Genomic DNA, 15,309 nt, shown 5'->3' with positions numbered 1-15,309 from the left:
CAACATATCCTCCTGACACTTGAACTGTAATCTTCACTAACTCTGCAGGAATTGAGAATTGCTTGAAGCAATTTCTTTAGACTGCATATTTGTCGTTTCTCCTTGCTGGTTTCCAACTTTTAAATACTTGGCTTTGAGCTTAAACTGTAACTGATACAGCGGGTTTTAGGTGTATGGAAATGAATCTACAAAGGATTGACCAAAAATAGAGGTCCCTGCAAAGTCGTAAAGAAATCCATCCTAAGAACACTAGTAAACTCACAATCAAGAGAAAATACTCAGAATTTCAATTATGGGAAGTTTCAAAGAGTTCTCTGACACAATTTAAATGAGGCTATTTATAGCCTTACAAGAACAGTGGAAAATACAGTTAAATTCTTATTACTAATTAACAAAGTAATTAACTAAAATTCAAGTTTGAGCTAAATCAATTGACTGAGCAAACTAAACTAACTCGTGTTTTCTTCGTACAACTGTAACTATTTCCTTCCTACGCGAGTAACTATCAAAATATGTCTTTTGAGGAACTAAATGCATTTCGAAGGCCCGTTTATAAATATGTTGGATGTTAATCCATTTGAAGTATCTCGAGGAGATAAGGAGTGCTTGTATATGGCACATCAAAGTCCCCCGATTTCTATTCTTATTTATTTTGATAGAAAGCAGGTCTTTTGTTTTATTTCGCACAGGTCTTTTCGGATACCTCTTGAATTATTCTTGGGTTTTAGCTTCCTGGGTACGGGCCATACTGTATGGAGAAAGTTTGTGGTTTCAGTATTATGTACAAGCAAAAACATAAGAGCTCTGTTTTTTCTCTCTTTTTTCTCACATCCACTTTTTGCGTGGTGCAGAGGGGGACTTGAATCCCAACCTCAACGGTCGCTTTAGATTAAGCAGATTTGAGAATCATGTTTTGTTAGTAATTTTACTGAATGGGTGCCTTATTTTGCCACGTGTGTGGTTGTGAATACTAGTAAGTCTCTCAAGAGTTCATTGGACGCAGTGCAGAAGAGGCCGAACAGCCAATTTCAAATAGCTCGAGATGATTCATCGAATTGTTCATCTATTTTGAGAGGAGGGATGGTACAAGGTTGCAGCTAGAATTTCACTGCTTCACACCCTCCTAAGCCCTTAATCCATGGCTGCCACGGTTTCAACCGTTGGAGCTGTTAATAGAACAACGGTACCGTTTGTTCCTCTGCTTAATCTTTTGGGTTATTTGGTGGAGAATACCAATTTATTAAATAATTTCATCTTTTCTCTCTGAATTTCATCGTTCTATCTTGAATGTCATTTTACTTGCAGCTTTACGTGTTGCAAAGAATGGGAATTTCATTTGTAATGTAATGACTTCTATAAACATGGAAATAAGAGAGCCTGACGATTCTAACAATAATACTATGCAGTTAAACAACAGTAACTATGGAGGTTTAGTTCCAAACTCTGCGTTTTTGGGCAGCAGGTTGAAGGCCAGTTCCAGATTCACCACCTCAAAAATGGTGATTGGAAACTTCAAGATTGTTGCCGAGCATGATGAGGAGAAGCAGACCGAGAAGGACAAATGGCGAGGCCTTGCTTTTGATACTTCTGATGACCAGCAAGACATTACCAGAGGGAAGGGATTGGCGGATCCTCTTTTCCAAGCTCCCATGGGGACAGGAACTCACAATGCTGTTATGAGTTCATATGAATACATTAGTGCTGGACTTCGAGAGTAGGTGTTAATATAGAATTTTGCAGTTGGTTTGAAAATTCTTATGCTAGTTTACTTAAAGTATGACAATGTTTCAGATACAACTTCGACAATAGTGTGGATGGATTTTACATAGCTCCAGCTTTTATGGACAAACTTATGGTTCACATTGTTAAGAACTTCCTGAACCTTCCAAACATTAAGGTTCAGAATATGGCTCGATATTTGACACGATAAGTTCTTGTTTGTCTTTCAGTGCTAACTTGCCAAACTTCTTGGATGCATTTTAGGTTCCTCTCATTCTGGGTATTTGGGGAGGTAAAGGTCAAGGAAAGTCTTTCCAGTGTGAACTTGTATTTGCCAAGATGGGAATCAAGTAAGTTCAAGACCCATCTAGTTTGAGGAAGTTGTTTGGAGGTTTAAGTCCAGTATACACATTTCTTCGTCTCCCTTATATATCGTTGGTCTTAATTTTGTCTAGTTATGATGAATTTTCAGCCCTATTATGATGAGTGCTGGGGAATTAGAAAGTGGGAATGCAGGAGAGCCAGCAAAGTTGCTCAGGCAAAGATACAGAGAGGCGGCTGATATCATCAAGAAAGGGAAAATGTGTTGTCTTTTTATCAACGATCTTGATGCTGGAGCTGGAAGGCTTGGTGGGACTACCCAGTACACAGTGAATAACCAGATGGTAAATGCTACTCTTATGAACATTGCTGACAACCCAACCAATGTGCAGTTACCAGGCATGTATAACAAAGAAGAAAATCCCAGAGTTCCCATCATAGTAACTGGTAATGACTTCTCAACGTTATATGCGCCCCTCATTCGTGATGGTCGCATGGATAAGTTTTATTGGGCTCCGACTCGTGAAGATCGTATTGGTATTTGCACTGGAATCTTTAGGACTGATGATGTGCCTATCGAGGACATTGTCAAACTTGTTGACACCTTCCCAGGGCAGTCGATAGGTAAGCCTTGCTAACCTGGTTCAGCTGTAACCAAGCCATTTCTAATGGATGAGTATTGACTTGCAGAAACCAATCACCATCTACTTTCTGTATGGAATGTTCCAGTTGAGCTAATTGTAGATGATCATCTCTTACAGATGTTAGCATCATTTAGAAGTTGTATAACTGTTTTGCAGACTTCTTTGGTGCTTTGAGAGCTCGAGTTTATGATGATGAAGTGAGAAAGTGGGCTGTAGGCGTTGGCGTTGAGAGCATTGGAAGAAATCTTGTTAACTCCAAGGAAGGTCCCCCAACTTTTGACCAACCAAAGATGACACTAGAAAAGCTTCTCGAATATGGCAACATGCTCATCATGGAACAGGAGAACGTGAAGAGAGTTAAATTGGCTGACAAGTATCTGAACGAAGCTGCTCTTGGAGATGCAAATGTGGATGTTGTTCAGTTTGAGACTTCTCAGGGTAAACAACTTTTACGTTCAAAGTTGTTTCTCCATAATTTGTTTTTTTGTAAAATTAATCTGTATTGATTTTTTTACAATTTTAAAGAAGCTGCCCTCGAAGTTGCAAATGAAGATGTTGTTCAGTCAGAGACTTCTAACGGTAAGCAACTTTTAAATCCAAAGTTGTGTATGGATCATTTGTTTTATGAAATTTAATCTAAACTTATTATTCTATTTCCAATTTTAAAGAAGTTGCTCTTGAAGATGCAAATGAGGATGTTGAGTCAGGAACTCCAAATGGTAGGTAACTTTTACATTCAAAGTCGGGTCTTCATCATGTGTTCTGAAATTTAGTCTATATATTATTGTTTTTCCAATGTTAACGAAGCAGCTCTTGAAAATGCCAACGAAGATACTGTTGAGGCTCTTATAGATACAAATGAGGAAGTTGTTCAGCCAGAAACATCTTATGGTAAGCAACTTTTACATTCAAAATCATGTTTCGATCATTTGTTTTCTGAAATTTAGTCTAAATCAATTATTCTTTTTCCTATCTTAGAAGTTCCTCTTGGAAATACAAATGAGGATGCTGTTCAGTCAAAAACTTCTAATGGTAATTAATATTTACATCTAAAGTCGTGTCTTGATCATTTGCATTATGAAATTTGATCTAATTTAATTTTTCTTTTCTCAATTTGAAAGAAGTTGCTGTCGACGATGCAACTGAGGATGTTGTTCAGGCAGGAACTTCTGGTAGGCAACTTTTACATTTGAAGTTTATTTGTTTTATGAAAGTCAAACCATTAATTATTAGTTTTATTATTATTATTATTATTTATTTATTTTATTTATTTTTAATTTTTTTTTCCAAATTAAAAGAATCGGCTCTTGTAGATGCAAATGAGGATGTCGTTCAGTCAGGAACATCTAATGGTAGGCAACTTTTACGTCTTGATCATTTGTAATCTAAAATCTAGCCTAAATTAATTGTTCTTTTTTCATTTTTGAAGAAACTGCTACTATAGATGCAAATAAGGATGTTGTTGTTCAATCAGGAACTTCTTATGGTAGGGAAAATTTTCAACTAAAGTCTTTGTCCTTATCATATGTTTTTTTGAAATTTAATTTACATTAATCATTCATTTTTTCAATTTTAAAGAATCTATGGGGGAAGAGGAACGCAACAAGTTAATATCACTGTTCCTGAAGGCTGTGCAGATTCATCTACTAAAAACTATGTCCCAACAGCCAGATTCAACAACAAAAGCTTCCAGCATTGACTCTTAGGAATTTTCTACATGTACTGGTATATATACTAGGGCGTTTTGATGAAGCAAATACTGTTGAGTTGCTTTGGCTCCAGCAATGTAAATTGTTACTGTAATAAAACTTCACTGAAAGCTTAGTATCATTGAATGATAGACAAAATTGCTTGTCATTATCAATACACCAACGTACTTTCAATAAGCAACTTTTACGAACAGCTTTCTAGCATTTACATCTAAACTAAACGAAACAGGACCTAACTTGATCTTCCAATGCAGGCGATGTCAGAATTAACTTCCTGCATTACTTGTTTGAAACTTGAAGATTCTTTTTCCAACAAAACTAACCTGGAGGAAGGAACAATTTTCTCTGGTAATTTTCAATAAGCTTCAGCTCCAGAAGTTTCTTTCTCAGTTTGGAGAAGCTGCAAGGGTAGTCCTTTGAGGACCATGTTCTTTCCAGTCATGACAGACACATTATTGGTTCTTCCTCTCTATTACAAGCAACTACATATATTCATTGGTACGGTATGACACCTCTGTCACTAATGTACCCCTAAATGATGCATAATCTCATGACCAGTAATTTATCTATCTATAGGCTTGGAAGAAAACGAGGAAGTTTTGAATTTTTTGTTCAATTATTTGACTTCCTACTAATTTGTTTGGTCTTCCCTAATGTCAAATCCCCCTTCTCAGCATGACTTCAGAGCTTTCTCCTGCAATAGCATAGCGCCTTATTCCAACCATTACAAATGATATACAAAGAGAATCAAAATTGTGATATAGAGAACCGGAGATCCATTTTTGTTTTTTTGGTATACCTTTCCCTCTTTAGGATCACAGACTAAACAAAAATAGAATAAAGGAATACCATACTCTCTTTCCGAGTCTCAACATCAACAATTGCAGCTCGGAAGGCTCATAGAATAAGTGATAACTCTTGGTGAAATCCCCAGTGTGATTGATCTACCAAAAATAAGTTAGTTTTGAATAAATACAGAGCTAGGAATCATGTATATGTCAAATTCTTCACCCGAAAGGGACTAACCCAAGTGCCAGCAATCTTTGACCACACAGTAAGTAACACTCGCCGACATGAACGAACCTTGTTTCAGAGAATAGACTTGAAAGACAATCATACAATGATCTTTGAGGAAGTTTACCTACAAACCCATTAGAAGTTTTTAGACTGTCAACCATTTGCCTTGTAGGATCATAACCTATCCTGAAAATTCTCCCTTAGTGAAGTCATATCCAACTGAAACCAGGATCTTTCTTGACTCCTCTATTGAACATTAGCCTCCTTATCCTAGCAGCATCATCCCAATAACCATCTCTCCCCAATACATTTGACAGCATGATGTAAGTTGCTGGGTCACGTGGATATAGTTCCAGAAGCTTTTTTGCAGTCCGAATGGCAATATCTTTATTCCCATGGATTAGGCAAGCACTCAGCAAAGCTTTGTAAATTGATGTCCCTGGTTCAATAAGAATGCTTTCAATAAAAGCTTCAGCTTCTTGAAGCTTTCCTGCTCGACCGAAAAGGTCGACCACTGTAGCATAATGCTCCAGTGTTGGGGGTTCAAGCAATTCACTATTTCTCATCAACTTGAAATATTCAAGTCCTTTGTCCAGCAAACCAACATGACTACATGCAGTGAGCACAGCAAGGAAGGAGGTATTATCTGGTTTGACTGATGTCCTTCTCATTTGCTCAAACAAGTCAATAGCCTCTTCACCACATCCATGGTAAGCACATCCTGAAAGCAATGAATTCCATGATATTAAGTCGTGTTCATTCATCTTCGAGAACACTTTCTTTGAATCACCGATAGCACCACATCTAGCATACATAGACACAAGACCATTTTGGACAAATAAATTTAGGGCATATCCAGTTTTATAAACTAGACCATGAATTTGCTTTCCTTCTTCTAGAGCTGAAGTAATCCCTATGGCCCTAAAAATGCTTGTAAATGTGAAAAAGTCTACGTCAATATTTTCCTGCCTCATTTGAATGAAACATTCCAAAGCTTCTTCACTAATGCCTAAGTTAGAAAAACCAGCTATGACTGCATTCCATGAAATCTGGTCTGATATTCTAATGTTTGAGCAAACCTTCCTATAGTCTTCCAAGCTACTACAACATACTGAGTATGCAGTAACAAGGGTAGAAGCTATATAGTTATTACTTTCGAACCCTTCCGCTATTATCCGACAATGAATTTGCTTGCATTGATCAAAATGATGAGGACGTGAAAATGAACTTAGCAAGCTGTTATAAGTCATGTCATTTGGTTTAAGATCCAAATGCAGCATTTCTCTAATCAAAACCATTGCCTCATGAGGTAACTGATTCCGAGCATAACCCGAGATCATTGAAGTCCAAGTAAACACATTCTTGTTCGACATTATATCAAACACTCTCCTCGAATCCTCAAGATTGCAACACTTTGAGTACATATCAATTAATCCTGTACCAACAACAACATTAGACAAAAACCTTAGCTTCAAACTCAAACCATGGAGTTGACTTCCAAGCTTTCCAGCTTGTAACTGAGAGCAGCCCACAAGAACACCAGATAAACTGAAAGGGGTGGGTTCAATCCCTTTCTTTAACATCTCTAAAAACAAAGTTACTGCCATCAAAGGATAGCCAGCTTGCAAATAACCAGAAACCAAAGAATTCCAAGTGACTACATTTGGACAATTCATTTCATCAAACACCTTGTGGGCATTCGAGATAGACCAACATTTACCATACATATCAACAAGAGCACTTGAAATATAAGGATTGAGAGAAAAACCCAGCTTGACAATGGCTGAATGGACTTGAATTCCCAAGTCCAGAAGGCTTGATTTTGTACAGTCGGATATGGTTTTACTGAGAATGTGAGGGGTTGGCGGAGACCCATTTCGTAGTAATTGAATCAAGAATTGTATTTTTAGAATATTGTGTGATGAATTCTGTGTTTGAAGACTGGGTTTGATGGAATCATCTTCAGGGTCCGTGTAATTACAAGAAATCAAAGCTCTGTGGTTTAATATGGAGGAGGGCTTGAGAAGATGAAGAGCGCTGTGTAAGGGGCGAATGGAGTAGTACATGGCTGCATGTTTCTTCAATCGAAGCTCCGGCGGTGGCAGAAGAAACTACAAACTTAAAAACAAATTATGAATTTCGAAGAAGTGGTAATTGATGAAATAGTTTTGCACGTGCACATGCACAAGCCCACAGCAAGGAAGCTTTCGCAGGTATTACGGGGAAAATTAAAAGGATATTGTCCTTTTAGAAACTATTTAGAAAAATATTATTGTTTTCAAACTATTTGTAAAAATATTATTGTTGTTTTTTTTTAAAAAATAAATTGAGGGTTGAAAATTCGACCAAGATAGGTCGAATTTTGAATCCTCGACCTGTCGAACTTTGAACCCTCGACCTTGCCCTTCCTAACATTATTATTGAGTCTGTTTAATTATCATTCCAGAGACCTTCCTCTATCAAAAGATCGTATTTCTAAATTTTCATAAGCTCTCCCTAGAATTCCTTCCAAAGCTTGTTGAATAATTTTTACGAATTCTGACTAAATAACGAGCTAATGAATATTTTTTTTTTGCCACTAAACTTCCCAATCAAATTCGAGAGCAAGATTTGATTGAGAGCAAGATTATGAGAGAGAGTAAGATTTTGAGAGAGCGAGAGTTTGAGAGCGAGAGCAAAATAGCGAGATTTTGATAGAGAGTGAGAATACCGTACAAATTTCCCTTTTTTTTCTTTTTAATTATTACACATTCCACCTTCTTCTTTCTAATCCTTTGTTTTTTTTTTTTAATTTTCCATTTTATAAAAACAATTTCTAAAAATATTTTATTATTTTATTTAAACTCTAAAAAGAATAAATTAAAAAAAATAATAACTCATAAAAATAAAAAAATGTAAATTAAATATCTCATTTATATAAAAATAATTACAAAAATCAATATGTCCCATAAGGCAGACGTCGTCGATTTCGAGTTGGTTGTCGTTGTCGACTTCAAACTTGAGGTTGCTCAGGTTCTTCTTGATGTTGCTCTAGTACCTCTGCAGGCACTTCATAATATAAATATTCATTATGCTCTCCATGACCTCGACCATGTCCATGCACGTATGAAGACGAAGGACCAGCCTCTAAGTCATAATGTCCTGAACCAAATGCTGGCATCATCGTCATCGGACTAACATAATCAGTTTGACTCTGTGTCTACATCATAGGGGGCAACTCTTCCACATTATGTGCAACCTCATCAAACTCATCCTCTTCCCGAACAGGTCCTCTACGTCTAGGAGCTGGTGGAGGAACAATAGGTATATCGTACATATAATGAAATTCCTCCATATAGCTTTGGTTGTCACTACATATAGTAAGAACCTGGTTCAGATCATTCGCAACCTCACGGAGTCTACTTTATACTTTTTATTGAAGTTGCTGACGATATGTCGTAAGCAGAAACGATGGTGACATTTCGGTCCCGTCCAACCATTTGCTGGGTTGTTCACTGCTGCAATTATACTAGCATGTCGATCTGAAATTAAACACACCTCTTCGTGTGTTACAATTTCTCTCAGGTGTTTCATACTTAGTGATCTCGAACAAGCCATCATACCGAGCGGTACTGTTCATGTAATAAGTGGCAAGCATTTGGCATTCCATGCTCGCATTTTATGGCCGTTTGCTCACATTTTAACATGAACTACGAAGATTTTATTGAGGACTACTACAAATTGTTAACGTATGCCGAATGTTACTCTCCTCAATTTCAACCTGTACCGTATGAAGATTACTGGATCACGCACCCTAATATGCTCGTCTTACATCCTGATCCATCGTTGTTGAGAAGACCTGGTAGACCGAAAAGTTCACGTTATCACAACGAGATGGATTGGATAGAACCAGCCACTCGACAACGATGTGGATTTTGTAACCAGTTAGGACATAATCGAAGGAAGTGTCCTTCGTTACTAAGACGAGCTCCAAATAGTTAGGGATTGAATAATAAATATTTTTTTTATTATATATTCATTTTATTGTATATTCATTTTTTTTTATAATAATCTACTGTATATTCAATTTTTTTTAATCAATAAAGTTTTACATTATAATAATCTAATATATTCAATTTATAGTATAATAATCTAATATATTCAATTTGTTGTCTAATGATTATTATACTATAATTGAATAATCATTAGATTATTCAATTATAGTATAATAATCTAATATATTCAATTTATTTTCTAATGATCATTCAATTATAGTATAATAATCTAATATATTCAATTATAGTCTAATGATTATTCAATTATAGTATGATTATTAGCTATTTTTTTTCTTTTTTTTTTTATATATTTCTATGGAAAGTTCAAATAAAGTGAAGACTCTTGCTCTCTCCTAAGATCTCGCTCTCCCAATCTCGCTCTCTCCTAAGATCTCGATCTCTCAATCTCGCTCTCTCCTAAAATCTTGCTCTCTCACTCTCGCTCTTGCTCTCTCGCTCTCTCTCAATATCTCGCTCTCTCTGTTATTGTTGTTATTTTTCTATTAATGATTACTAGCTTTCATTTCTTCTGGAACAATCACAAACACTTTTTTGATTATGGATCTACTACCAGAAACTTAATGCGTAATCTTAGCATTCAATGTGTATTCCTGAATAATCTCATTTTCCAATTATTCAACCATTTCATTTTACCAAGTTCAATGTTAGTCAGATTAGTCATCTCGCTCTCTCCAACATTCTCGCTTTGAATCTCATTCTCTCTTAAAATCTCGTTCAACATCTCGCTCTCTCCTACTATCTCGCTTTGAATCTCGCTCTCTCCTTAATCTGCTTTAGCCCACTTATCTCCTTAATTGCTTTGAAGTTTCGACATGTGTGTAACCTTCGACAACCTAATATACAAAATTTTGTTCGTAGACAAAGTTAATTCGGAATTGTCTTTCATTCCAAGGCATAACTTGTATCAATGCGCTTCATATTCGCCTGGAGTTCGCTCCCAGAAATATAGCCATCCCCACCCCCTCACGTCAATCCACAAGCCTCCGTCTAATTCAAAATGATAACAAAATGCATAGGTTGTTAGAAGCAGCTTGAGTACACAGGTATATATAGTATACCATCTCATTACTTTATTTCCTCTATGATGGAAAAAGAAAAGTAATAAACATGCAATCTCGAGGGTGGATGTGTGTCGAAACTTCAACCTTCGACAACCTAAGCGAGATTCGCGAGATTTCCCTTGTCGAGGGTTGAAGTTTTGGCCTATGTATTGTTTCCAAGTTTTTCTTTGTTCGTCGAGTTCTCAACGTTCGACCTCTAGCCTCGAACTCCCAAAACAACAATATTTCTCTAATAAGTTTTGAAAACAACAATATTAATATTAAAGGTCCGGTACAAATGTCCACCTTCTCATCATCTAGAAAGGATTCTTTTTTCTTTCTTTCTTTTTTTTTTTGGGGGGGGGGGGGGGGGGGATCCAAATCAGAGGGGAAAAAAAGAGATTTAGCCTGCTCTTTGAAGGGTTTTTTTTAATTGATGTCAAACTCAGATGAAATTATCAAAACGAATCCCTTGCACAATAAAACAAAACCCTAGCACATACAAATCGACTCCTTTGCAAGAGGAAAAGACACTGAAGAAAGAGAAAAAGAAAGTGAGGATAATTTTATAAATTTGCTTGAAGATGGTGTATACAAAAAATCAAAAAATTTAATTTTAATAAATTGGACAAAAATCATTCTAGGCTTGAAAAATAAGTAAATAATCAATTATCTCATAATTCATGGTATATAAGTATTGATAATTGTTTATATAGGTGTAAAATTTTTCAGGTTATTCCAAAAGTTATGGCATAAGACATGAAATTATTATTATTATTTGAGTACTTAAGAGTGAGGAGATTCAAATTACAAACATCTTAATCGCTACAATATATCATCTATCCGTTCAATTATGCTCGACTTAGCAATAAAATGAAGTTATTGTCTTATAGAATGAAGATCAAATTTAGGTTCAATTTTAAATTTAACATATATGACCATTTTTTTTTTTAATATAAAATGGATTTGATAGGGTGTGAGGCGATCAAGAGACTGCAGACATATGCATAACATATGTCAACACATAAACAAGGTTTTCGAATTCTCACACCCATATGTACACATCAAATTCTATGGGAATTTTGATCTAAACGACAATGGAATTTAAATTACAAAATTAGTCACAACTTTAAAGTTAATCTTTATAGTCACTGAACTTGTCAAATACTGATAATTTAACCTATAATTAATTTTATATGAAAAGTCAAAAGTATTAATTCAATCCCAAGTAAGTAAATTAAGACATCTTTCACTTTTTTCAGAGTTAGATTCAAATCCTCTCGTTCTTCTTATAATGTTGGAAATAAAAATGGAACTTCAATCTGTTGCCTATATTTAGAAGGTGACTTGAAGTTCAAACCTCTGTGAGCAGCAGCAATATTAAAAGAGTATTAACATCAGAATTTATGGCCAAGATATTGCCAATCTCATCCAAATTGTATAAATGCCATTCCAATGGCCATCACAGAGAATTGGAAAAGGCCATATACTGTCAAGAGTTACCTCCTCCCTCCCAGGACTACCAAGGTTAGCTTCCAAAATCAGTCCCAATTTAATGTTTCTCTTGACAGAATGGTTGAAAGGCTATCATTTTACATTTCCATGCTATAAGCCTAATTCCTTCTTCAACTTCAAAAGTGTGGCTTCTATCTCGTCGATATTATCCTCGATACTACTGCCCTTACTGGTTTGACTTCGAGCGTTGTTTCTCGTTTTATCTGTATTGGAAGTTCTGAAAGAATCTGTCTTCTCTGATGCTTTGTTGTTGTTATTTGCTTCAGCTTCTGAATCATCAGTTATGTTGAGTTCTTTCTCAAGAAATTCCACAAATTCCTCCCCAATTTCCTGAAATATGTAAATACACATTCAAACAAGTCATGTAAAGGCTTCATTTTGCAATTCATTAACATATTTTCGTTGCTAGACCAAAATGATCACTTTTTGTAAGTACACATTTGAAAGTACAGAAACCAAGATGAACCAAAGTTGATATTTTAAAAAGTACATGGACTCAAATGAACCACATCCAAAAGTTAATCAACCAAATCGATGTCTCACCGCCAGTTCTTCCCATAGACTCTTTGGCGTCCCTTGTGAAGAAGCACTGGCCTCCCAATTTCGAAATTCTTCTTGAAGATCCTTAAAGAAGTCCCCTGTTAAGGAGAAAAAGCAGCTTTTAGCTACCAAAACCGTCTTAATTTACAGGCAATACAGAGGAGAAAAATGAAAGATGTTGAGCTAATTCTGAAATCAAGCAGATGATAACTAGCGTCTGCATTAATCATGTCAGAGAGAACAAATCTACCTAGTGCTATTTGAACATCCTTGAAAAAATTACCTGCAGCATAATGGAAGTGATTTTAAATAGAAGAAATGAACAAGACTAAAAGAGAGATCAACGACAGAAAAATGGGACTAAGTGCATTCAACAGATCCACATGCTCAAGGTGGAATTTTGCATAATATGTGTTCGGCAGAAAAAGAAGCTTTGATCAGGGTAACTGAGAAATCTAAAATCTCGTAAAAGAGTGTAATAAAAGGTATCTTTCAGATTAGTAACGAACAGCATATATAAATGCATTTTGTTAAGTTGAATTTCACATTGACGAAGTGGAATTAAAAATTTTCATCCGCCAAGCTAAAGTTTATGTACAAATTGATCCCAATTCGTGATAACGTTTGGCATACAAAGACAATGGCATCACTCGGCACCAAAGATAAACATTTGGCCTAGAAGGGAACTTTTCTAGTTATGCAAGAAACACATGTTCCTTCACTTGGCGCCAAAGAATTGAAATGATAGGTCGGTTAGTATTTTAGAGAGTCTGAAACTACAAGCTTAGTTACAAGGAGTGCACTAGCCTTCCAAAGAAGAGAAAGCATGGTTAAAGTGTGTGCATTTTTTTCATGATGCAACTAATATTTAAAAAGGATGCATAAAGAAGAAAAGGCATACTTGAAGTAGGAATATGAATTGTTTATAAAACTACCTTTAGGGTTAGTAAATTTTAATTTTTTTTAATTAATAACAAAGAAAACCCCCTTATTTAATAATGAAAAATCCCCAAGGCTTAGGGCTTCACAAAGGCATGAGCCTTATTCTGTGCCTCTCGCCTTTCAATGTGAGGCACTGACCTGCACCTGGCGCCTGGGAGAGCTTTTTAAAATACTGTGCAAGCTCTATAGATCTTACCTTAAAGACAATTTTAGGAACTTCTTTCATTCTTCAGTTGCTTATTTACATGCAATAAACGTGGTCTCGCAAGCAGACAAGAATTTGATAGGGAAACTCCAAAGTTCAGACAACCATATGTTCTACCATACATGCAACTGATAATTACAAAAATGATAGAAGTTAATATGCTAAAACGCCTAAAGAGATTACCGAGTCCATAAAATGTTTCTTCATCTTGAGTGTTTCTACTTTGGCTACGTTGGGTAGACGAATATGAAAAATCAGATCCTTGATTCCCATAATCATATTTCCTTCGAGATTCAGAATTCAGCAATGTGTTGTATGCATGCTTTATACGCATAAATTTCTCCTGTGCATTAGGCTACAAAAATAAACAAAAAAACAAAGAGATTTGTTACATGAACATTCACCCAATTTCAAATAGAACATTAAAAAAGCAGTCTCAAAAGAATTATCAAAACAAAGGAACATCAAAATATACTTAAAAACACATTAGCTAGAGATGTCTGTCAAAAGCTCAAACAGCCACTACATGAAATATATACAGCAGAATCCAACTAGGCGCATGAGCTTAGAATCTATACCGCCGAGTCTTTCTTCCTTTCAAATTTTAACAACGTACTTTGGTAGACTTTACTAATGTATCTCTTCGTGCACCAATTTCCATCTCTTGGATGCTACAGGGAATTTGAAGCTGCATTCGTTTTAAGATAATACTCATGGAGGAACGAGAACCAAATTACGACCTTACTTAAACGGATATGTTCTATAGGTTGTACAACCGTGTTCTCCTTGAGTTCTAAAGAAACAACTGGGTTTGCTAAAAGCGAAGTCAAAAATTTCATTGGAACATCTCAGTGGATTAGACTCTCCCACAAACTTAAGGTAGTAGATCAGATTCCACAACCTATTTACCAATTTTTAATTTTATTTTTACAGAAATCCCTATCTCAGTGGCTTGAAGCTTTCTCCTGCAATTCCCCACTTCGATTAGTTTATCAATAAAGTTATTTCCAAACTCCAACCAGATTAAAAAAGCTATGCAAAAGCATTAATCCAACTACAAGACTAGATATGACCAACAAAGAAAACGAACCCAGAAGAAAAGTAAATTAAGATGGAGGGCAAAATTATCCGATTACCTCTTTATTAACATCGGGATGATACTTCAGAGCCAGTTTCCGATAAGCCCTTTTGATTTCATTTGGAGTTGCGGTTGGAGAAACACCAAGCACTTCGTACGGTGACTCTCTCCGACTCGCTCTTACAAGCGTCACAAAGTTCTTTCTCCGATATGTCAAGTAACTAGATTCAAAGCTCTGAGGTGCCAACAACGGGTAACTGAAGAACCGGCGAATGGGTAGTGAAGATTTTAGTTGATTTCGGCAAAAGAAAATAGGAGGATGAGAAACAGATTTTGAAAAGGGTTCAGAAATAATGTAAGGGAAATTTTGCAGTGTAGCCAATTCGAGCATGTTCGTGAATTAATCTGCGATTCACTTCTCTCTCTCGGTTTGTTTCTCTTTCTCATTTTACTTGAGGTTCCTATTGAGACATTTGGCTTTCGGATTTGGTTTTGTCCTCGTGTCACTTTTTTGCGTTGGATTA

The 15,309-nt window shown here is 35.9% G+C and overlaps 3 protein-coding genes across 53 annotated transcripts; 1 reads left to right on the top strand and 2 right to left on the bottom strand.

Annotated features, from left to right (window-relative positions):
• The first annotated feature begins 639 nt into the window (after positions 1–639).
• On the top strand, positions 640–5,028 carry LOC120088267 (ribulose bisphosphate carboxylase/oxygenase activase, chloroplastic). Of its 50 annotated transcripts, none has more exons than XM_090305572.1 (15): positions 690–1,183; positions 1,407–1,714; positions 1,792–1,897; positions 1,984–2,069; positions 2,192–2,664; positions 2,841–3,122; positions 3,213–3,263; positions 3,353–3,403; positions 3,495–3,575; positions 3,663–3,716; positions 3,806–3,856; positions 3,998–4,036; positions 4,114–4,170; positions 4,263–4,409; positions 4,648–5,028. In XM_090305572.1, exons 1-14 carry the CDS (start codon positions 1,139–1,141, stop codon positions 4,388–4,390), a joined length of 1,812 nt encoding a protein of 603 aa, XP_090161698.1. In that variant the 5' UTR covers positions 690–1,138; the 3' UTR covers positions 4,391–4,409; positions 4,648–5,028. The 50 variants fall into 50 exon arrangements, with proteins under 50 accessions (XP_038901369.1, XP_090161693.1, XP_038901352.1 ...); XM_090305558.1 differs by having other exon boundaries at positions 3,983–4,036; XM_090305578.1 differs by having other exon boundaries at positions 3,210–3,263; positions 3,356–3,403; positions 3,809–3,856.
• Positions 4,494–7,476, bottom strand: LOC120088940 (pentatricopeptide repeat-containing protein At1g11290, chloroplastic-like). Its single transcript, XM_039046378.2, has one exon. The coding sequence runs from the start codon at positions 7,474–7,476 to the stop codon at positions 5,620–5,622; it is 1,857 nt and encodes a 618-aa protein (XP_038902306.1). The 3' UTR covers positions 4,494–5,619.
• Positions 7,477–11,815: 4,339 nt separating this feature from the next.
• Positions 11,816–15,309, bottom strand: LOC120088097 (Chaperone DnaJ-domain superfamily protein). 2 transcript variants are annotated; one of them, XM_039045155.2, is made up of 5 exons: positions 14,844–15,309; positions 13,891–14,062; positions 12,811–12,843; positions 12,564–12,658; positions 11,816–12,350 (listed from the first exon to the last, which is right to left on the bottom strand). In XM_039045155.2, exons 1-5 carry the CDS (start codon positions 15,174–15,176, stop codon positions 12,111–12,113), a joined length of 873 nt encoding a protein of 290 aa, XP_038901083.1. In that variant the 5' UTR covers positions 15,177–15,309; the 3' UTR covers positions 11,816–12,110. The 2 variants fall into 2 exon arrangements, with proteins under 2 accessions (XP_038901083.1, XP_038901084.1); XM_039045156.2 differs by lacking the exon at positions 12,811–12,843.

Source organism: Benincasa hispida, chromosome 10 (genome assembly GCF_027475165.1).
Source record: "Benincasa hispida cultivar pf3 chromosome 10, pf3_genome.v1.1, whole genome shotgun sequence".
Taxonomy (NCBI): Eukaryota; Viridiplantae; Streptophyta; class Magnoliopsida; order Cucurbitales; family Cucurbitaceae; genus Benincasa; species Benincasa hispida.
This window is presented reverse-complemented; position numbering and strand designations above follow the sequence as displayed.